The 21,582-nt window shown below is 52.2% G+C and overlaps 2 protein-coding genes and 1 long non-coding RNA gene across 8 annotated transcripts; 1 reads left to right on the forward strand and 2 right to left on the reverse strand.

Annotated features, from left to right (window-relative positions):
- Positions 1-233: 233 nt before the first annotated feature.
- Positions 234-10,916, reverse strand: GSDMB (gasdermin B). 3 transcript variants are annotated; one of them, XM_019747523.3, is made up of 10 exons: positions 8,888-10,916; positions 6,474-6,645; positions 4,696-4,867; positions 4,047-4,131; positions 3,576-3,614; positions 2,488-2,595; positions 1,704-1,867; positions 1,441-1,579; positions 1,002-1,072; positions 234-596 (listed from the first exon to the last, which is right to left on the reverse strand). In XM_019747523.3, exons 1-10 carry the CDS (start codon positions 9,123-9,125, stop codon positions 453-455), a joined length of 1,332 nt encoding a protein of 443 aa, XP_019603082.3. In that variant the 5' UTR covers positions 9,126-10,916; the 3' UTR covers positions 234-452. The 3 variants fall into 3 exon arrangements, with proteins under 3 accessions (XP_019603082.3, XP_019603083.3, XP_019603084.3); XM_019747524.3 differs by having other exon boundaries at positions 2,569-2,595; positions 8,888-10,911; XM_019747525.3 differs by having other exon boundaries at positions 8,877-9,010.
- Positions 10,917-12,142: 1,226 nt separating this feature from the next.
- Positions 12,143-18,880, reverse strand: ORMDL3 (ORMDL sphingolipid biosynthesis regulator 3). 4 transcript variants are annotated; one of them, XM_019747788.3, is made up of 4 exons: positions 18,721-18,880; positions 15,078-15,277; positions 14,192-14,343; positions 12,143-13,794 (listed from the first exon to the last, which is right to left on the reverse strand). In XM_019747788.3, the coding sequence occupies exons 2-4, from the start codon at positions 15,249-15,251 to the stop codon at positions 13,659-13,661; spliced, it is 462 nt and encodes a 153-aa protein (XP_019603347.1). In that variant the 5' UTR covers positions 15,252-15,277; positions 18,721-18,880; the 3' UTR covers positions 12,143-13,658. The 4 variants fall into 4 exon arrangements, with proteins under 4 accessions (XP_019603347.1, XP_019603344.1, XP_019603343.1 ...); XM_019747785.3 differs by having other exon boundaries at positions 15,078-15,272; positions 18,721-18,874; XM_019747784.3 differs by lacking the exon at positions 18,721-18,880 and adding an exon at positions 18,187-18,609.
- On the forward strand, positions 15,956-17,586 carry LOC141569002 (uncharacterized). Its single transcript, XR_012492362.2, has 3 exons — positions 15,956-16,300; positions 16,465-16,587; positions 17,450-17,586. It is a non-coding gene; the product is annotated as an uncharacterized LOC141569002 (long non-coding RNA).
- Positions 18,881-21,582: the final 2,702 nt, after the last annotated feature.

A 21,582-nucleotide genomic window follows, 5' to 3' on the forward strand; every position in this document is an offset into this window, starting at 1 on the left:
TTAGTTACATTGTCTTAAAAATAGCACTAAAAGGCTTAGGATGACAAAGCAGTGGCCTCCTACACCCCTAAGTCCTACAACTCCCGTCTCAGACTCCTTTAATTACTTCCTAGCTGCCAAAGATGTGTGGAAATCTCTTCCCTGCTGCCTTACTGTCTTTATTCTTGTGGGTTTCTGTCTTTTCTATTGCTCTACTGTCATTTAGTGAGGTTTCAAAAGGGAGAGGAAATTAATATGCTCAATCTGCCACTTTTAATCAGAAGTCTACGCATACCATCCAGGCTGGTTTCTGTACATTATCAGGCAGGGAATGGGATGTAGCAAAGAATAGCCAGCTGCTTGTTTTAAAGACATCATTCTGGTGACGGGGGAAGGGGAGTGGGGTGAGGATGGATGGGGGAGGGGGGCACCCAGAGGTTTGTGGGGAGAATGGTTAAAGAACGAACCAATAGTTAGGAAGACACAGAGGCAGGCGTCTCACTCAGCTGCAGCAGGATGGAGGCAGAAACATAGAGAGCACGGAGAATCTGTGCCTCGGGTTCACAGCCCACATCACGGGGCTGCTCACCCCAGTGCTGCTCTAGGGTAGACTCCACCTAGAAGGCAACCCACCAGATTGTAAAAGCTAGGAACAAGGACATATACCAGAAATAGCTATGCGTGGCCACACTCCTTAATCCTGAGCTCATGGCGGATACAGTAACCCATCATGGCGCTCTTTCCCATGGGGCCTGGAGAGCCTGATACTCTCTCAACATAGCTACAGGTACTGCTAACCAATCAGTGCTGGCACTAGCAGTTTTCCACGCCCCTCATTTGCCCATAGGTAAGCAACAGAGCCTACAAAGTGTGCAGGAACTTGCCACAAACCAGCTGGATGGATGTGAGCTGACAGAGAACTGTGAACTAGGAAGGGACAGTACCCTGGGGCTTCTGGGCCCCTTGAGAGCCTGGGCATTCACTTCTATGGTGAGCCTGGCCCTCAGCCCAGGCTGTCTTACCTGCTCCTTCAACAGGGCCAGGGTCCCCTTCTCTAGGGCCTCAGCCACAAGCTCTTTCTCCTCAGACAGCTCTGGGGGGTAAAAATAAAAATAGGGTAGTTGGCAAAGAGAAGAGGCACATAGTGGGACAGCAGTTCAGGGTCTGATCAGACCCAAGACAAGCATCAGAGGAGGTTCCAGACAACCGAGAAGGGACTTATTCCAAATGGGCGCCTGCTGTGGCTCCTGCTTCCTCTTAACCTGCAGGCGGTCAGAGACTCGACAGAGGGGGAAGAGGAGGCCGTCTCAAGCCCTGGCCTGGGGAAGACGGCTCGTTTCTGAAATGTGATGGTTTATCCCTCGCAACAGGTAAAGACGGTGTGTACCTCCTTCCTCCCGCGATCTGGTTCCCCACAGGCCCCTCTGCGCAACATTTCCTCCACACCAGACACCTCCTCACCCATCAAGGCATCCAGGAAACCCAGAATGGCTTCTGTGCGTGCCTCTACCAAGATCCCGGCAGCATTAAACAGGCTCCGTATGAGAGCACCTGCTGTGCCCTCCATCTGTGGCTCACTGGCGAGCAGGACCTCAGACACCTAGGGCCAGGACAGGGGGGAGCTGAGCCCTAGTCCCACTAGAGCAGATTGCTGGCAGTGTGTCAACTGCCCTCCCCATTGGCTCCTCCCTCTCTCCGCCCCAGTTCTTTCTCGGGCCTCTTACTCTTTGCTCTAGATCCTGCAGCTCCTCATCCTCGATGAGGAGGCACTTAGTGAGGCAGCTTAGCACGTCTTTTCGCTCCTCCTCAGTCAGATCCTGGAGGCCCCTCACCGTGTCCTGCACCTTTTCCTTCATGTTTCTGACGTCCTCCATACTCAAAGACTCCCCTGTACAGACAGCAAGACAGCAGTTAAGAATCCAACCTACCCAGCCCAACAAGCTCCATTACCCCCGGCCCCCACTCTTGGTCTGTTTTGCTTCCGGAGACCACCTCTGTATCTTCCCATCTTCTAATCTTTTCCTGTTAAAATGAAGCATCCTTCCTCCCAGACTCCCACCATCATTGCTTCCCGCTGACCCTGCTTCCATCTCCTAGATCCCCCCAGTCTAGTTCCAACTCCAATTCTTCTCCACCTCCAGGAAATCAAAACGTATTTAGTCCTTGCCATTCAAAGCGCAGTCTTTAGACCCCACTCAGAGTAGTGAGGATTTAGAGGAAGTTACAGCTGTGCTTCTCAGCCTTGACCATGCATGAGAATCACCTGGGGAGTGATTAAAAATCCTGATGCCCAGGCCACCACCCACCCAGGTCAATTAGAATTTCTGGAGGTGGGACTCAGGCATCACTAGTTTTAAAGTTCTCCCAGGTGACATCTATATACAACCAACAAGAACCACTGTGTTTGGAGGAGACAGATGCAACCTCCAGACTAAAGCTGAAACCTGCTGTGGGCCTGTCTTGCCCTTCTCCTCCCACCGTCCCCACACGCATACTCAGCCACCCCACCTGAACTGCAGTCTTTGAAGCCAGAGGGCTCAAGGGTGAGTGGGTGCCGCAACCCTGGACACAAATGGCCCCCATTCTTACCTGGATGACATGAAAGACCATCTTTCTCTGCAAAGAAAGGAAGGATAATCTCAGAGAGTCTTTAGGTCGCCTCCAGCCCCCTGTGGACATTCTCTTCCCAATGATGGACATTTTCATTTTTGGATTCTGTGCCCTCTCTGCCCATGTCAGGGAGCCTGTGTCCTCCTCATCATGGGTAAGTGACAAAGCACTGTATTTGCAGACTCATTCCCATATCCTCAGAGATAGTCAGCCATAGGATTATACCTACATGATTGAGAAAGAAACAGAAGCCCAGAGAGGGTACAATATGCCCTCAGTCACTCAGCAAACAGGAGTCAGAGCAAGGACCGGAATCTGTCTCCTGACTCCTCTGTTAAGGCACTTAAGAATGACAGAGATTCAGTCCTTTGTGTTAGCAAGACTTTGCCAGCACTGCACCTGAAACTTCTACAACTTCCAGGAGTTGCTTGAATTTTCAACCTCATCTAGACCTCTCTCTCTTCCCAAGACCTCTTAGTACAATTCTTCTGGGATCCAGGGAAAGACTCTAAGTTCCAGAGGAAACCACATTCAGAATCACAAGGATCTTCTAGTCTAACCCGTTCATTTTGAAGTCAGGATAACCATGGCTCAGGAGGCTAAGGAGTGGGACAGCCACAACTAGACCCTAAGACCATCTGACCGCCAATCCAGAGCTCCTTTTACAGCCAGTGCTATCGTATGAGAACTGGCCAGGTGCTTCCTAAGCCTCCCATAAGGGCTGTAACCCCAGGATCCAGCACACTGACCCACACAAAGCAAGTCAAAGTTGTCGGAAACTCTAGGCCAACATGCAATCCAACTTGCTTCTCCAACAGGCAGATTCTTCTCCTGCCGTTACCACAGGTCCCACTCTGTGCATCCTATTACATTCTTAGCCTTAATAACTATAATTCCAGGCCATTTGTTATCTGTTATCCTCTTTTTAAAAATAGTATTCTTGCCCATTCTGGAATGATGAACAGGAGGCCCAAAAGCTCACTCACCTTCTGGAAAGGATTTTGTTTTGCCAGAGAAACAAATCTCTAAACCAATGCAAAAAAAAAAAGAGGGGGGAGGAGAGAGAGAGAGAGAGAGAGAGAGAGAGAGAGAGAGAGAGAGACCAGTTAGCAGAAAAGACACGTTTTCTCAGTGTAAGTTCCTTGTTCTACTCTCTCCCCAATCCTCACATCCTGCCCCCCCGGCCCCCACACAAACAAATAAACAAATACTGGAAGAGAGATAGGAGTTAATGCCTCTAGGGAAGGATCAGCGTCAAGATGGAGCAGATCCTGGGTCAGCGAGCTGAGCAAGGAGCTTCCGTCCTTCCCAGTCCTGAGCCCTCCCTCTTCCTTGGAACTTTCCCCCACCTTCAAACTCAGCAGGGCCCCTCCAGGCTGACACAGAGCCTGACTCCACTCATATGTTCAAGTGTCACCCCGCACCCACCGCACCCACCCCCACCAAGCCTTACTTACTCATCCTCTCCATGTTGGGGAAGACGAGCTGCTTTATTCCATAGCCCAGGACCTGCTTGGTGGGGATGGTCACTGCCCTGTGGTGCTAGGAGAAAGGAGCCCACGTTGATTGATCCCTAGGTACTTTACATAGTTACCTTGCCTGATCTCCCAAACAATCCTGAGAGCTAGACATTTTATCCCCATTTTACATTTGGCAGAATTGAGGCTCAGAGAGGGTCAGTAGGTGAGCCAGTTTCACAGCTAAAAACAGTAGCAAAGCGGAAATTTGAACCCACATCTGACCTCAAAACTCAAGTTGTTTCAGCAAATGTTTACTGGGACCGGTTTTGTTCCAGGCACGGCCTCCTGCCTCTTGAAAGGGGAGGCAGACAATGAATAAGCAGAAAACCCCACATAATTATAAACTGTGGGAAGCGCTAAGAAGCAGATGAAAACAAGGCATCACCATAGAGTACCAGGGGAGGAACTTCGCAATGCCACACACACATTCTTGGGCAAGAGAAGATATGAGAAGGCCAAGGAGTCAGCAAGACTGCTCAGGGAGGCCTGGAGGAGAACTGAAGAGCCTGGAGTCTGGGCTGGCATTGCCCCCACCCACAGTGGGTGGGCCCAGGCTGGATCCCCTGCTGCCTCCCAGTATCCTAACCTTGTGTTCATATTTGAGACTGTAAAAATCCAGATGGCTCCAAAATGCGTATTTCTGTTCACTTTTTAGGGTTTCCTGCCTTGCTGTCTCCACAGTTTCTGTCACCAGATACAGGTCTTCTCTCATTGTCTGGATTGATCGGAACGAAGAGGGCAGTTTTCTCTTCAGCCTCCTAAAGGGAGTAGGGGTGGGGATGAAAGTTCAGGGTCTTGGGGGCCCCGCCTCTCAGTGACATTTCTTCCTCTCCATCAGCTAGTTCCTATTTGAGATTAAGTGCTTCTGAGGCTGGAACACCAAGGCACACAGCACCCCCATTCACAGTACACTTTACCCACTGTGGGGGCATGAGGGTGCAAAGTGTAAAGGGAGCTCACTAGCATTTATGGAAGACCTCCATGTACCAGCACTGCCAGATCTTCACATGCCATTTCATTTCCCCCTCACCACAACCTCGTGATGTAGGTGCCCATTTTTCACATGAGGAAATTGAGGCTTGGAGATAGGTTGTGAATGGTCCAAGGTCACACAGTTAGTAAGTATAGGGCTGGGATTCAAACCCCGGCCTGTGTGAGTCTAAAGCGTGTGACCTCCCCGTGGCACTGAGATAGGCATCTGCCCAGTGCACCACACCCCCTTCTCTGAGAAGGGGCTCCAGCTCCTTGCACTGGTTCCTGGGGCCTAGCTGCATTGTCCACCTGCGGGCTCCAGGAGGCATCTCTGATTTCATAAGGAAATTCGTTTTGTGACTAAAAATAGCCTGATGGAGCTTCTGGTATTTGCAACCAAAAAACCCTCAAGAAAGACCTACATCCTTGCTCCTGCTGACTTTCCTCTACCCCATCCAGTACCCTCCCCCTAACTCTATTTACACATATCACATAGCCTCACCATAGAAACAACAGGCATTCCAGAAAAAAATTGAGCTCCCTTCGAAAAACTCCAAAGGCCCTTTCCCAGCAATACTATAGGAAGGTTCAAAGGACCAGTAAAATTTCACTGTAAGCTTTCAGTTTTTAATGAAAAGGACAAACAAAAGGCATCTACCTCATTCAAAGAGGTCTAGCCCAAGAGAACCAGCTACAGAAGAAAAGAGCAACAACAAAACAATTGCTGAAGGGGAAGGCTGGTGACGTCCCTTTAAGTCCCCTGGAAGCATCATGCCCTCAGCAATCAGAACCTCTGTGGTGCTTGATTGGTGCCACCCAGGTGGGGTAGGGTGGTGATACTTTCTGTGCAGGAAATGTTCTGTAGGGGTGCTTAGATTTCACTGTGCTTCACTGCAGCTGTCTTACTGAGCACCTACTATATGCTGGGGCTAAACACAGAGGTTAGTCAAGTCCGTCCCTGGTCATGAATTGTTCCCAGTCCAGTGAGGGAGGGGGCTATGGAAACCTCTGGCTTGCCACAAGGCAGAGCAAGACAAGCATTAAAATACAGATTTGAGCAAGTCGGTGTAGGAGAACAGAGGAGAGCGGCCTCTTGAAACCCATAGGTTTTGGTCCACATCAGAGAAATCAGTCACCCTGGAGGGCAGCAGGAATGTGAGTGAATTGAGGGTGTCAGAAGGTTTCCTAGAGGCTGATCCTGGAAGAGTGAGAAGGTTTCCTGAGGTGGAGGAGAAGGCAGCATGCCTGAGTGCAGATGTGGGTTGAGGGAGTGCCGGGAGTGGGAGTGAGAGGCTGAAGCAGCCAGGTGTGCCCACCTCAGTGCCCTTGACCCACAATGGGTTTCTCCTTCTCACCCCCCTCCCCCCCACTGCTGCCTACCTCCAGCCTCACCTGTTCTCAAGGGAATTCAGATATTGCTGGGATACCCGGGTCTCCAATATCTGGATTCTCTGCTCCTGGGAACCATGGAAGGCCCTTGGAATTGTTATTTCTTTGGGCAATGTCACTGTCAACATGCCCTTTGAGTCTACCACGTCCACAACTTGGAACTCAGCCTTTCGACCTGGAAAGAGAAAGGCAAAAGTCACAATAGTCTCTAATTTCCAGAGAAAAAGTGCATTTTGTAACTGATTGAGAGATGACAGAACTGGAACTAGTGCCTGAAATCAGGCCTGCATGTGTGACACTGAAGTCTCCGGGCCCATTCATTTATTGAGCAATGTCAAAGTTTGTGTGTACTTTATCAGAGAGACAAGAAAAACTCAAACCTTATGCACACAGAGTACCGCATGGAGAAGGGGTATAAAGACTAACTTCACAATGGAGAAGCTTGATGAACACGACCTCAGCCAGGTGACCAAGATAAACATCAACAGTGAAAGTCATGTTGATCGTAGGTACTGCTGATCGGATGTCATGAGCAAGGCGCTTGGCCTCGACAGTCTTCCTACCCCAAACCCATTACTCCCTCAATCTAACCCTAAGAAAAAGACCTCAGACCAATTCCAATGGAGAGGCAGCCTACAACATGCCTGACCGGTGTTCCTTAAGCCTGTCAAGGTCATCAAAAACAAGGAAAGTCTGAGAAGTCGTCACCGCCATGAGGAGCCTAAGGAGATATGACGACTAAAGGTAACATGGTGTCCTGGATGGAATCCTGGGACAGAAAAGGGACCTTACATAAAAACTAAGATAGTCTCAATAAAGTATGGACTTTAGACAGTAAAAAGAAAGAAAGAAGGAAGGAAGGCAGGAAGGAAGGCAGGCAGGCAGGAAGGAAGGAAGGAAGGAAGGACGGAAGGAAGGAAGGAAGGAAGGAAGGAAGGAAGGAAGGAAGCCCTACGCACACTTTAACACCACGATCAGCACCATATTGTTAAAAAACAAATAATCCATTTGGAAAGGGAGCCGGCCAAGTTGCTCAAAATCAATTCAAACTACCAATTCACTTCATTCTTATGGATTTTTTTTTTTTAAGTTTGGTTTCACCTCTGCCTCTGAATTTTTTATGCAAACATAGACTTTCTCTTAAAGGGAGTTAACTGACTTAGTCAACCTTTTGTTTTTCCACACTCACACTTTGCCTCCGACTCTGGGAAGTATGAAGATCAAGGTAAAACATCCTAGTCCTGATTTAGATTTTTTTTCTGTTTTCTGTGAACTGGTCATTTGGCAAAGTGATTTTTTTGAGAATTAGCTTTTAGTAAATTGGCTCTTGGCCATTTGCTTTTCAGAGAATTGACTCAGAGTCTTTGAAAAATGCTAATCTGAAATTTCCTAAATCTCCTTGCTTGCTGAATTAGACTCTGCTGTGGAAACACCCGCCACCTCCGAGTAAGCCGGGTGCTGGTCTTGGTCACGGAGCAGCAATGCCTGGCACAGGGCAGGTGCTCTACGACTGTACAGTCGGACTGTTAGAATTCTTTTCCATCCCTTGGTGAGACACAGATGGGCAATAGCTGAGATGGCTGAGCTGTAAAATCTCCTCTCCATGGGGCATGAGACACAGAAATAAGATTTCCAAGTGAGTGTTCAACAACACTCACCCTGGGGCTTGTAAAACCCAAGAAACCCCAGGAATAGCTGAGCATGGAGGCAGAGAGATGGAACAGACAGCTCTGCAAATCCCTTCAAGCCCTGAGGGAGTTCTGCTCACCAGCCACGTCCCATTCAGTCATGACTTCCAGGAACAGGAAGGGATAATAATGATAACCGCCACCAGCAGAATGATTGGGGTGAACTTTTATTGAATGTTCCTTTCCTGCAGACGCTGTGATAAATGATTTCCATAATTTATCTCATTTGATTCTTGCAACAGTCTGCTTGACTTGACAGATAAGGAAACAAACTTAGAGAGATGAAGCAATTTGTCCAGATGTCCCTGAGCTGGTAAGTGTCAGAGCCAGGCTTAGAAACCAGATGCCCCTAACTCTACACCCTGTGTGCTTTCTTAACCACGGAGCAAACTGCCTCCATTTCTTTATCCATTTACAGGATAAACATACAAACACATGAGAAGACATCAGCTAATTTAAAAGTGAATTATTTACTAAAGGAAGAAATACGAAGGGAAGACTATCTAGGAATAGTTTCCAAGAAAAAGAAATTTCCACGTTCCCCCATCCCCTTCTCCTTGCAGCTCTTCTGTGCGTGTCTTAAATTGAGGTATGTGGACACATCTGTACAAATCCCAGTTTCTTTGTTGACTGGTTGATTTGGTTGAGGGCAAAGGGGACTTGAGTGTGGGGTGGAGTGGGCAGGGCAAAGTCTCCTGGCTGCCCATCTCTTACGTACCTCATACTGACCTTGAAACCCAGAATCCAGCTTATCCAACTGCCCTTCACTCTCCTCTCTCTCCAGTATGTCCTCCAGGGTGAGGTCTGTACTGTAGTAGTGGCGTCCCAACAAATTTCTCTTCTCCCTCACCAAACAGAAGCAATGGTATCTGTCAGCTTCCACGATGCTTCTGACAGCAATCATATCACCTCCAGTGTCCATCTCTTGGACCACAACTCTTGTGATTTTCTCAAATAGGCTGGGCATTGTGCCTGGACCAAGTGGGAAAAAGAAGCCAATTTCAGTTCGGGGGATAATGGTTCAAGTTTTTCAATCTCCTACCTTTGGCAGCCTGGGGTCAAGGAAGATCCAACAGATCTAGGACAACCAGGACGTGGTATTATTCACCTTCCCTGTTTCTAGAAGGTGAGGCAGTCACTACACATGAAGGAGGGGTGACAACCACAAATGGTAGATTCTCCTCTGCCCCTCATGGAACCCTTCTGCAAGAAAGATGGGGCAGTAATTGCCCCAGACGGAAAGTGAGACCTGTTTTCTAGATCTCCCACAGCAGAGTTGCCCACTTGCCCAGGGGGACCTACGGGATGGGAAGGCAGGCCCACCATCCCCCAGCCAGACCCTCCCCAGTGCCGAGGCAGAGGTCCCAGGACGGGATGAGGGCCATGGCTCACACCTCACCTTACCAACCCCAACTGATCACTTCTTCCTTTGGCTCTGGCTCCTGGGCCCCCTCCCTTCTTGTATTCTGCAAGGCAGTTAAACGGGTACCCTACCAACCATTTCCCAACAAGATGGTGGTCAGTTGGCCTCAGAAGGAGACAAAAGAGAAAGGACGGAGTGCAAGAGAGGCTTGGAGCCAGGCACCCTGGACAGCTCCCCAGCCCCCTCCTCCAAACCTCTCCTCAGTTTCTGGTCACCTTCGGAAGGGCCGCCTTACGCTTTGTAAAATAAAATGAATCCCAAAACCCCACCTAGGGCATCTCCTCTGCCCCCACTCTCCCTTTATACTCTCCTGGTCTACCACCGGGCCTACTGGGACTCTCCCTGCAGGAACCTCTATAGGCCCGTCACCAGTCCAGTCTGACAAAACTGTTCCATCTCCATTTCCATGTCACAGCAGCTCTTAGTCCCCACTATATCGGACCCTTCAGGCTCTCTTACCTCCAAATTCTTCTTATTCTCTCTCCTTCCATCAATCATTTGGAACTCCTTCCTTTGAGATCTCTTTGCCTTTCCCCTAGCTCCTTTGCTTTCTCCTGGGGCCAGGCCTCCCCTCACACGCTTCCTGGGCTCCATTTCCCCATCCTACCTCTGGCCACCTTCCCCTAGGTCCCTTCTGGCTGGCCCAGGTACCTGTTCACCCATGCTCCCTTCTCTGTACCTGCCCCCACCATGGTGGCCAACTCTTAACTCACTCCCAACCTAGGAATTCTTCTGCATGTCTGGAAAGGCAGTGCTCAGGGCCCACAGGCCCATCTCAGGTGCTACCCACCTCTCCTCCGTCCTCAGCTGCTCACCAGAAATGGAGGTTGTGAGAACCCCCTCGGTGAAGATCTCTGCACAGTGCCTGGCCACTAAGTCTCAGGATAAGGGAATTGAAAGGAACTGGAAAGCTGGGTAGGGCTCAGTGCCCCACCTCTCAGGCCCTTAGATAAGCCACATTGTGGCTGAGCTGGAGGCAGATAAGGCCAGAAGTAAGAAACGCTTCCTTCCTCGTGGACTCAGGGAATGTATGATATATATCCTAGGTGAGTAGGTGGATTTGGGCCAGAGAATGGTACAGCAGGGGGCACACTAGGCTGTGCAATCCGGTGAGTTTGGTACAGAGAAATAGAATACGGGCGGGTACCAACCAAATGCCAGCAGGCAATAGCTAGGCTGTACTAGGGATATGAGAGTGATCTAGCTGGGACCAGCTGCCCACATGCCGTGCTATGGTGGGAAACACTGGACTCAGCAACAGTAGCTAACACCTGTGGGGACCAGTGAGGGGGACTCAACCTCGCTCCCCACCACATGCTCCCACATGGCCCTCAGAGAGATGCCACCGCCTGTCCTCTTCACCCGCCTCCTTGTCCAAGAAGAGGTCTCTGGCTCCACCCCTCAGTCAGAGATACCCCCCCCCCCCGCCCCAGTGAGTCCCACCTGTCTTCTGGCCCCTGCCTCCCTCAATTCCCAAAGGACATTTCAGGAGACGGCGATGGTAGTAACAGTAATAACACCAATCGGCTACCATGTACCCTGTGTTTACACGTGCCAAGCACTGCGCTAATTCTCTCAATAGCCGTTAAGAGGTATCATCTTTATACAACAGAGGAAGCTGAAGCTCAGAGGAGTCACTTGGCACGGCCGCAAAGCCAGCAAGTGGCAGGGCTGGGATTTGAACCCAGATTATTGTTGATGTGTCCTAGCCCCTCACCTGACTACACTCTTGCAGGTCCATGAAAGCCCTTGGGGCACCCCCACCCCCAGGTCTGAGCCCAGGTGGCTGCTTCCTCCCAGGGCTGCATGGGCCTCACTCGGGAGGGCAGGCAGTGGAGCGGGGAGGTGGACTTGGGCAATGATCCTAGTTTTCCTGCTACCCACTCCAAGGACACTGTGATGCTAGAGCAGCCAGACAGGAGCCCAGGCTGCTGGGGCAGCCCCTCCCTTCTATGTGGGACTTTGTCCCGGGAACAACAAATGATACTGCACAGAACACACTGAAAGGCCAGGAACCTCGGAGATAAAGTTCCTTTGCTAAAGGACTCCTCCCTCTCCGGCCATGGGAGCCTCAGTAAGTCCTGGGGGTTAGCGCTTCCCCTCCACTCATGCTTATGGCAGGGAGGAGGAAGCATGAAGATTCTCCTTAAGACAGAAAGGCCAGGAGATGCAGCCCTCCCAGGAAGGGAGCACCGGGGGAGGAGAAACCAGAGAAAAAAGGACAGGTACCCTTTGGGACGCTGGCTTCATTTATGAAGCCATTGCTGGACTGACCCACTCCCTGGCCATGGCACAAGCCATCTCTCTGCCAGCCCAGCCTGGTTCAGCCAGCCTGGGGAACCGAGGGGGAAATTCTGTCAGAGGAACAGCCAGGTGGTCTCAGCCTGAGGCGGCTTCCAGTTCTCTCACAGCCCTTTGCTCCACTGAGGCCGGTAGGAAGAGGAGCAGCCCAGGGCCCCTCCCACTATCCAGGGAGAGGGTCCAACTGACCTTCCCACATTGCCCACACCCCTGCCCCCTGCCCCAGAGCCCTCCCGGAAGCAGAGGCCAGACTCGGGGGAAACAGGAACACATTGTCCTTTATTTGCGTTTCTCAGAATACTGTACAAAGGGAGTAAAAATCCTATTCACACTTTGCTTAGAAAGATTTTGAGGTGAAAGTTCCCTATGATACATGGGATAGGGGCTGGGGGGGACGAGGAGGCAGAAAACAGTCAATGACCTCCCTCGGGATCCTGGGAAGGGGCACAGGCACCCACACCTTTTCAGAAGTAACACAGACCCGAGTCAGCTTGCGGAGGGGCAGGGTGGCTCCTCTCCAGCCCAGCTCAGGCTCCTGCCCCACCTCTTTGCTCCTCACATGAGGAGACAGTGCCTGCAGGCCACTCCTTGCACCTTCCACTGCCCTGCACAAAAAGGGACCATGCACGACTGTAGCCCCCCCGACCCGTTTTGGGGTGGCCTCAATAGCCCCACAGGTGCATGCCACACGAGAGGCCCTGCCCCAGCGCGTCTGCACAAGGAGGCCGAGGCAAAGGGCTGTGGAAGGGCCCACCATTCACCATTTCTATCCCGGTTTCCCCACGCCCCTCACACCACTGCAGAAGTCAGGGTCAAACTGGACCTGCGCTTACGATGACTCACGGGCCTCTTCCGCGCATCTCCACCGCCTGACACCAATCCGGGAGCGTGGAACCCACGGCAGCCTCCCTTCTTATTACCACCGCCATGCTGTGGGTGAATTAACTCTAGAGGCCTGCCCCCATCCTTGACCACTTTCCACAGGATGAGGTTGGGTCTAGCTTCTGTTCCCACCCTCCCTGCCTCCCTCCATCATACCAATCTCTGCTACTGTATGACGCCCCTTCTTCTAAGTCTCAATTCATCATCCCCACCCCTTCTCCCACCCCCTCACTGTCTCCACCAGGGCAGGATGGCAGCAGCCCTGGCCCCACCTCCAGGACCAGGCCATCCACACCCAGCCCCATCATCCCTTTCCTTACCCTCCCCACTCCCACCCACTACCCAGGGTGGGTTGTACGGCAGCTGCCAGAAGCGTGAGGCTTTGATTAGACGGTTCTCTTCCCAGAGGGATGAGGCACCATCACGCACTGGCTGTCACACATACAAGCACACACTGAGGGTCATCCAAGACTTCAGAACTCAAGTGAAACAATCTAGAAACTGTACCGTCCCCTCACAGGGGTTAAAGTGCTTTAGCGGTCTGAGGAGGAGCAAGCGCACAGGGGGCTGCCCTGGCCTCTTGTCCCGACCTCAAAGGTCTGTGTTTAGCCCGGGAGCCCAGCCCGTTCTGTGACCATCCCGACGGAGTCTTTATCCAAAAGGCAAAAGGAAAAGATCAAAACAATCAGAAGGGTCAGAGCTGGGGGCAGGGGGGCATCCCAACCCCACTACAAGCTACTTCAAGTCAGCTACTGAGGGAAGTGGGGGGGGGAGCTAGGGCCCAGAGGCTCAACCCCCTTCTCTGGCACTACCAGAGGCTCCTTCTGTCTTCAGCATCACAGCACAGGCGTCTACCCCTTTCCTGCCATCTGGACAGGGAAAGGGGCTGCACCCTCAGTACTTATTGATTCCAAAAATCCGGACTCCATGGAGCTGGGGCAGCTTGGGGATGAGCACGCTCATCAAGGACACAGTGTTGAGGATGAAATGGATCTGGTCGTACTTGGTGTAGAAGCTGGTGAGGAAGTACCTGGCGGGAAGGTTGGGGAGAGGTGTCAGACTCTGTCTGGAAGACCCCTTCCTCCCGCAAATTCCTGACAGGTGAGAAGTCATGGGAAAGGCCCCCAGAACAGAAGGAGGGGGGCAAGGTCCCCAGGCTACAGAAACTTCTCCCAACCCAGTCCCTTTGCTTTGCCCCAGGCCTGTGGGTGTATCTCACTGGCAGGAAGGAAACCCCAACTGAGGAAAGATAGGGCCAGGGGGTACAAGGCCTGAGCCTGGCATGACCAGGGATACCCCCACTTCCCTTCCTCTGCTCATTCCTATGCCAGGAGCCAAGCTGGGGAGGGGTTTGGGCCTGGTGGGGCCCCAGGGGCGCCCAGACCGTGGGCTGCCCACTAGCAGCCCCCTCTTCCCAAGGCACTCACAGCACGATGGGCGTGATGGTCAAGAACTTCCGCGAGGCTGTGAACTGCACCCCGTAATCCATCTGCTCCCAGTGGGTTAGCAGCCGCGCCTTGCCCTGGTCGGGGGTCTCAAAGGGTGTGCCCTTCACCGTGTGGAGGAAGATGTACATGCCCTGGAGGGAGGGGCCGTCATTAGAGGGCACGGAAGGCCAAAGGCCCTCCAGCGGCTCCTGCAGTCCAGTCCCAGGAGTGGGCTCCGGGGGATCGGGAGCCTCCCTCTGCTGGGTAGGGCCATGCGGCTGGAGGTCAGGATGAGGCAACTGGGAGCCTGGCAGAAGAGTAAGAGAAGCCACCGGGTGAGAGGGCAGGCCTGGCACGAGGAGAGGCACGGGGCGGAAGGCAGCGCAGCACGCGCTCCAGCCCCGTGGCAGCCTCCCCGTGCCAGCTGGGAGGCAGCAGGCTGAGGGGAGGGCACGAGGCCCCTGCTCGTCCACCAAACGAGCACCAAGTAGCAAACGAGTGTGAGGGAGCACAGAGGGCAAGAGTCAAAGATGATCTGAGATCCTAAGCTGGGGGAGGGGCATTTCTGCACCCGGCAAGACACCTGGGTCCTGGGGCCTCTCTGGAACCCTTAGTTCAGCTCTCAACGGCCCATCTTCCAGGTCCACAAGTTACCCCATCCTGGAGAGGAGGACAAACCTGCAGATTGTATTCCTCTTATTGGAGTCACAGGGCTGGAACTCAGAAGGGGGAGTGGGGCAGAGATGAGAGCTGGGTCTGGGCTCTGGTGACAGATGTTGTCAGTATGTCACCCTGACTTCTTGCCCACAGGTGGGGGCTCCTCCTCGGCCCCGCCAAAGAGCAGCCCACAGGGTCGGGTCGGGGAGGGCAGCAGGCAGGCCCTCACCATGTTGTGGATGAGGTTGGTGAGGGTCCAGACGACAGGGACGCTCACGAAGGGGATGCTGAGCAGCACGACGTGCAGGAGCCCGATGGCCAGCACATAGGACAGCCAGATGCCTCGGCTGTTCATCACCCGTGTGTTGGGGTTCACCTCGCTGTGCGCCGTGCCCACATTCATCCTGCTGCCCCTCTCCTGCCGCTGTTCTGCAAACAAGCGGCACAGGTGAGACAGGTCACACCACTTTCCCTGCCCCCTCACACCCTCACACCCTGCGGGAGGGAGGCTCTGCTCTCCCCCAAGAACTCCAGGCAGTTCTCCTGTTTTGGTTCAAACAACAGGAGGCCAGAGAAAGTCCATTGACTTAATGTTATTCATTTCCCAATGCTGGGTTGGAATAAACAGCAGGCTGGCCCGTACATCATCCAATCAGGACACTCCCCTCCTAGGCAGGCTGCCTGATGAACCGGTCATCAAGAAGCCTCCAGCTCCACAGCAAAGAAACCACCGCCCCGCCCTCAATCTCATCCTCTAGAGCAGGGGTGTCCAAACTTTTTTCAACGGTTTTCACCAAGGGCCATATGCGGTAAAATACACAAACAGCTGGACCACTCACTCGAGGTGAAATACGTATTGCCTCACCTGGTTTACTTAAGTAAACTAAATATATTTTTGGAATTTGCTGCGGGCCAATTAACAATGGATTGCGAGCCGCAGTTGGCCCGCGGGCCACAATTTGGACACCCCTGCTCTAGAGCATTCTCACGAGGGCCCTCTTCCCACAAAGCCCAAGAGAGAGGAGAAGAGGCCTGTCCCCTAAGAATCACTCAGCATAACCCCTGCTGGACTGTCTCACTAAGGGCCTAATATGGAATATCTCCTACCTCTACCCCACCTTCCCCATCAAAAGGCATAAATGGAGGTGGGGCCTGCAAGGACAGCAGCAGCTGAGCTATTTGAGGAGGTCACTGCTTCTACCCTCTCGTCCAATTCTCTAGTCCTGGATCTCCCCCAACCCTGATCCAGGAGGACTGGCAGGGTAGAAAGAGGGAGGTAGAGAAAAAACAACTGATTAGGGACCTTTGCCCAGACCTGGAAGCCTCCTTCTTGGTGACACAAAACAACCCATCCAGATGTTTAATCCATTTGGCAGCCACTCAGGCAAACCCTCGTGATGCCACCCACTCTGCTGCGAAACCACCACGGCCTTTTTCCCTACCAGAGGAGAGGTGAGGACAGAGAACATGACCAACATCTACAGCTCCCATGGTAGCTGGCACCCACACCAACATCCCCCTCCCAAGGACACAAAACCACACCTGCAGCCTCTCTCCTGCCCCTTTTCCTCTCTGCCCCACCCATCCTCACCTCGGCCTCTGTTCCCTGTTTCCAGGTGTAAGTAGCACCATGCCTTCCTTCCCTTGCCCAGCAGCAAGGCAGAAGCATGCAGCAGGAAGAACCAGCACTGCCCCTAATGCCCAGGAAACAATGCAACCCAATTGCATTCTGGATGTAGGTAAAGAGGGGAATGAGCAGCCCCTTGTCCAGAGCGTGGCTGTCCCCAGATCCCTGAGGGCCCTGTGACCAGCCGAGGTGGGAACAGATGGTGCCTTTGTACTGGCGGAATGTCCTGCCTGATCAAGACCCTAAGGTCATCACCATGGTAACAGTCCCATCTCTCCTGGGGATGCAGGAAGGGGTCCCAGATGGGGGTATCCCGGAAGTGCCCAGAAGGCCACCTTTATCACCTTGCTGCCACGAACCCCCTCAGACTCAGCTGCTATCTATCTCTGGCTAGGATCACAGCCAAGCCTGCGTAGGCGCCAGACGTCTCAAGGATCAGCTCCTTACTTCCAGGATAATGGGAACAACTTTCCTCTTTTCACACAGCTCCACGCTTTGAGACCTCAGGGGAAATTTGATGCACAACACACCTTCCCAACATGCAAACATATGTGAGATGACCCAGGGTGCATCCCAGAAGATGCTCCCGGGCTCATCAGCTCAGCCCATTAGGCTGGATAATTGGGCCCAACAGAAACCCAGGGAAGAAAACCAGGACTACCTTCCCAGGGGCTTGGGGCTTCAGCTACCAACGCAGCTCCTGGGACTCCTACTACACAAAAACCTCCATCCAGTGGGGGAGGGGGAGGGCTGGCTAGGAAGTGAGGGCTCTGAAGGACTTGTTACTGACTAAGGAAAGAAACAATTCCCCAAGTCTCACCAGAAGTTGCCGCCCCTCTCCCCTTCTCCCTAACCTAGACTTACAGGGTAGAGGAGTAGAGAGAGCCCTCTCGTCCTCCCTGGTATTTTGTCCAGAAGTGCCAAGAGCCTTGCTGAATCCCAAATCATCGTACGCTTTATTCTGGCTCAAACAGGGCATCCAATGAAGCCTGACCAGTCTAGGAGGGGCCTAGACCTAACTGACATGCTGGGAAACTTCTTCCTGAAGCCTGAACACTCACCGACTTCCCTGAGAGCAGAAATCCCAGGAGGCACCCCTCCTCCAAAAGACAAATGAGATCAATAAATGAAGAAAAAGACTGGCAGCCAGGAAGCACTTTTGAGACTTTTGTGTGACTAGGATACACGTCACTTCCATTAGTAAGATAACCAACTACCCCTCGCCCAGAAAGGGAGAAGTGGGGAGAAGAAGCTGGCGGAGAGAGAACGTCTAAAGCGGCTAAGGCTGCAAAGTTCTGAGGCCATAGCTGGCAGGTGGCTGCCTGTGCCAGTCCCTGATGTGGTTTCATAACCTGCCTCAAACCAGAGCCTGCAGCAACTGTTCTGTTTAACCACTTTCTTGCTGGTAGCTTTCCTACTACTCCTTTCCTCCTTTCCCCCTGGCTCCACACACCAATACCCCTGCCCAGCCTGTCAGTCAGACACCTAAGCCAAGGCCACAGTGCGTCCCAGGGCAGCTGCCAGGTGAGCGATTCCCATTCTCTCCCCCAAGTAAAGGCAGCCCTTTAAGCAGCAAACCTTTTGCCTTCTGGATGAGGAGCACAAGACGTCCAAGCCTGCAACTGGACCCCAGTGGGGAGTACCTGGCAGCACGCCACCATGCCATTTTCATTCTGCCCACCCACCGACCCACAGGGCTACAGGAGCTCACCTCTCAGCTCTGGCCCTGCCTCCTGGACTCGGGAGGGCGGTGGAAATGGAGTACTGGGGCGAACCCCCACTAGCCCGGGAGGTGAAGCGAAGAGGCGGACTCCTCACTACTGCTGGGGTTTTCTGAGTGCGACCTTAAGCCGAAGGGAGGCCTCCGGCTCCGCTCCCCAGCCTCCGACCTCGCGCTCGCTGCCTGGCCGGGTCCGAAGCCCCACCCCCACCTCCACGCGTTCACCCAGCCCTGGAAGCGGCCAAATCTTCATCCTCGAAGCCAAGCCACTCCCGGCCCCTCACCCACAGCGGCAGCCCGAGCGATCCTCACCCCCACCACGCCCCACCCTCGGCTTCCCACCCCGACTTTCCCTTTTGGGCATCCCTTCGGCTCCTGCACAACACCCCCCACCTCCGCTCACCCTGCCCCGGTCCCCTCTGGGCCGGAGCGCCTCCCTAGCAGCCCCCACCTCCTTTCCCGCCCCGCCTCTAGCCCCAGGAGCCTCCCGGTTCGGCCACCCTGAGGCCGCCCGTCCCGACTCACCGTGCGGGGCCGGAGATCGAGGGCCCGAGAGGGCCCGAGAGGGGTGCCCGGGGGTGGCGGCCGCTGCTGCTAAGGCAGCTGTAACAACCAGCGGAGGCAGCCACCCCGCTGGCAGCTCCGGCCGAATCAGCGTCCCGCGCCGGCCTCCGCGACGTCACCGCCCAGCGCTGGCCTTCCCGATGCCTTCTGGGAATTGTAGTTTCTCTACCAGCTCGCGTACCCGCCCGCCCGATGCCTCCTGGGATTGGTAGTTCTAGTTCACCACCAACCTCACTAGGCCTCTCCGAAGTTTCAGTAGGACGCGATACTAAGATCAGATGGTATTGCTTTGTTGCGTAATAACTGCTTTTGCGTCTGCACGTTTGAAGTGCTGTGTACACTTGTCCCGTTTTGCAGATAGGGAAACTCAAAGAGTTTAAAGTAATTTGCCGAGGTCTCTGCTGACTCCCAGCCTGGACCAGAAGCCAGAATTTGACCTCCTTAGGTCAGAGTTTTTCAATTACATCTCGCCACCTCCGCTCTAGCCCCAAATTGGCTCCTCCAGAAACGGACTGGCCCACCCCTTTGCCCTGCTGGGCCCTCCTGGAAGCGGGCTTTTCACCACGTAGGTTGGAATGAAAGTCTGGAGGACAAAGAATGCAGCCTGTGGGCAGCATTTGTCCAGAGCCTGTCTACTCCTCAGTTCCACCTAACCCAGGGTGGCCTGGGCCAGCCCACAGCCTTGGCCTCCCCACGTTAAATGTCAGAAAAGGACATGTGTCTTGGGAAGGTTCCTTGATGAATAATTAGGACCCTGAATTCCAGTCCCAAGTCAGCTTGTGTGGCTTTCCGTGGGAGGCTCCACCTCTCTGGTCTGCAGTTTTGATGTCTGCATGCTCCAGAGGCAAGGGCACAGATTTTAACTGACATGTAGACTTATCAGGCACTCCTTTACCAGCAGTGTGACATTGGGCAAATAACTTGTCTTAATCTCCAATTCTACACTTGTGAAACCCTACCTTCAAGGTTGTGGAAATTCAAAAGAATGTATGTAAAGAGCACCTGTTGCATTGTCGGAAGCTATTTCTGTAGGAGGTTGAACTAAATGGCTCTTGAGGTCTCCTGGGTCACTCCCACTCTCCATGTCACCAAGAGGGCCTCGTTTGAGTAGTTTCCACTGGCCCTACCCAGCTTCTTTCTAAGTCCACTCTGTGCATAGCAGGGCTGGAATAGCAGGATCAGATGATGTCATGACATTCCAACCTGACTGGCAGTAAACACACACTGAAATGAATGTGAGGGGACAGAAAGGAGAAGGCTGGCCCAGGGAACCAGGGGAGTACTTCTTTCAGACCTCACCCACCCCTCCCCAGAGGGCTGGCAGGAAACAGATGTCACGAAGCGGGAGTGGAGACCAGCAACTAGTGGGCACCAAGCAGGTGGATATTTGAATCACTCAGAGCAGGAGAACAGGCAGCTTCTCAAATATTTCCAGAGCCAGTGGCCTAAGAGTGCTCATCCCAAGACCAAAATAATCACCGGAGTCTGAAAAAGTTCTGCCATGTGTTCTACAGAAGTTTCTACTGCTTCGTGGAGGCTCCTTTCCTTATAGTCAGCCTTCTGAAGACATAAGCAAACAATTGAGTGTTGTCCTTCCCTCAAAAACCTCCTCAGCACTGAGGCAAAAAAAAAAAAAAAAAAAAAAAGATGTTTCTATTTTTTTCCAAAGTGAGCCTACTTGAGTCCTTTGACTTCTCTCTGGGATTCTTCCATTCTCTATCAAGCCGATGGAGCTGTCTGGATCTTTCCCAGTTTCCTCACATCTCTGTGAAGTTCACTGACCCAGACTGGTTCCTCATTTCAAATAAGGTTCTGACTAATGCATAGTCTAACTGAAACATTACGGGATGTGCCATGCCCTATTAATAACTCCTGTTATCAAGGTTTTTTTCACAGTGGGAATGAACGGAGTTCTGACTCACTCTAGGTTTGTGGTAAACTGTGGATCACTTTCTGCTTAATTTAGCCTGAGTCCCTGGCATCGTCCTTCTTCTCTAGCCCTCTGCCCTCATAATTACTATGTCTTCACCAAACATCCTTCAGCCATGAATAGGCCTAAGTACTGTTCCGAATGAGTGACAGCACTCTTCTGTGCTGCTGGGAAATGAACAACCCCTTGAACAAACAATTGATAATATGTGCCAAGAGGCTGAAAAACCATTCAGGCTTCAGAGCCGTGATTACATTTCGGCTAGCATATTCGAAGGAAGTACATCCCACGCACTATGTGTGAGGATGTTCATTCCAAGATTATTTATATGAGTGGAAAATTGAAAGCAACCTAAATGCCCAAGAAAAATACGATGGTGTATCCATTGGATGGAATAGTATGAAGCCATGTAGTAAATGGTTGTGAAAACTATGTGGCAGTGTGGGAAAATGTTTGCTAGGTGATATGAAAAGATCAGGGGGAAAAAAATAGCATGAGCATTCCCTAGGGCTACAGCCAGCAAAATCTAGAAAAAGGAAGACTAGGACAAACATCCAATTCCCTTAATAAATAAATTAGAAGAAAAAAGGAGAGAGAGAGATTTGCAGATTAAAATGAATTAAGCAAGATATCAACCAAGCACCATATTTGGATCCTGATTCAAGCAAACCAACTTTTCTAAAGAAAGACTTTATTAAATTTTCAGGGAAGTTTGAATACTGCCTAATCAAACTGATGATATTAAGGAATTATAATTTTTAAGGCATGATATGGTATTGTGGTGATTTTTAAAATAAAAAAATCCTGATCTTTTGGAGATATATACTAAAATATATGTGGATGAAATTATATGATGACTGAATTTGCTTCAAAATAATCTGGTCTAGGGACGT

The sequence above is a fragment of the Rhinolophus sinicus genome, chromosome 12 (genome assembly GCF_057876585.1).
Source record: "Rhinolophus sinicus isolate RSI-liver-muscle chromosome 12, RSI-T2T, whole genome shotgun sequence".
In the NCBI taxonomy this organism is placed as follows: domain Eukaryota; kingdom Metazoa; phylum Chordata; class Mammalia; order Chiroptera; family Rhinolophidae; genus Rhinolophus; species Rhinolophus sinicus.

Bases quoted from the DNA above. Each gene is read 5' to 3' on its own strand.
- GSDMB (XM_019747523.3), bottom strand. From the start codon at position 9,125: ATGCCCAGCCTATTTGAGAAAATCACAAGAGTTGTGGTCCAAGAGATG. The intron at 4,868-6,473 runs GTGAGGCTGGAG...TACTCCCTTTAG, and splicing joins CTGAATTCCCTTGAGAACAG to GAGGCTGAAGAGAAAACTGC. The intron at 1,868-2,487 runs GTGGGGTGGCTG...CTGTCTGTACAG, and splicing joins CTTCAAAGACTGCAGTTCAG to GGGAGTCTTTGAGTATGGAG.
- ORMDL3 (XM_019747788.3), bottom strand. From the start codon at position 15,251: ATGAATGTGGGCACGGCGCACAGCGAGGTGAACCCCAACACACGGGTG. The intron at 14,344-15,077 runs GTGAGGGCCTGC...CCCTCCCTCCAG, and splicing joins CCAACCTCATCCACAACATG to GGCATGTACATCTTCCTCCA. The intron at 13,795-14,191 runs GTGAGTGCCTTG...CCTTCCCGCCAG, and splicing joins ACCATCACGCCCATCGTGCT to GTACTTCCTCACCAGCTTCT.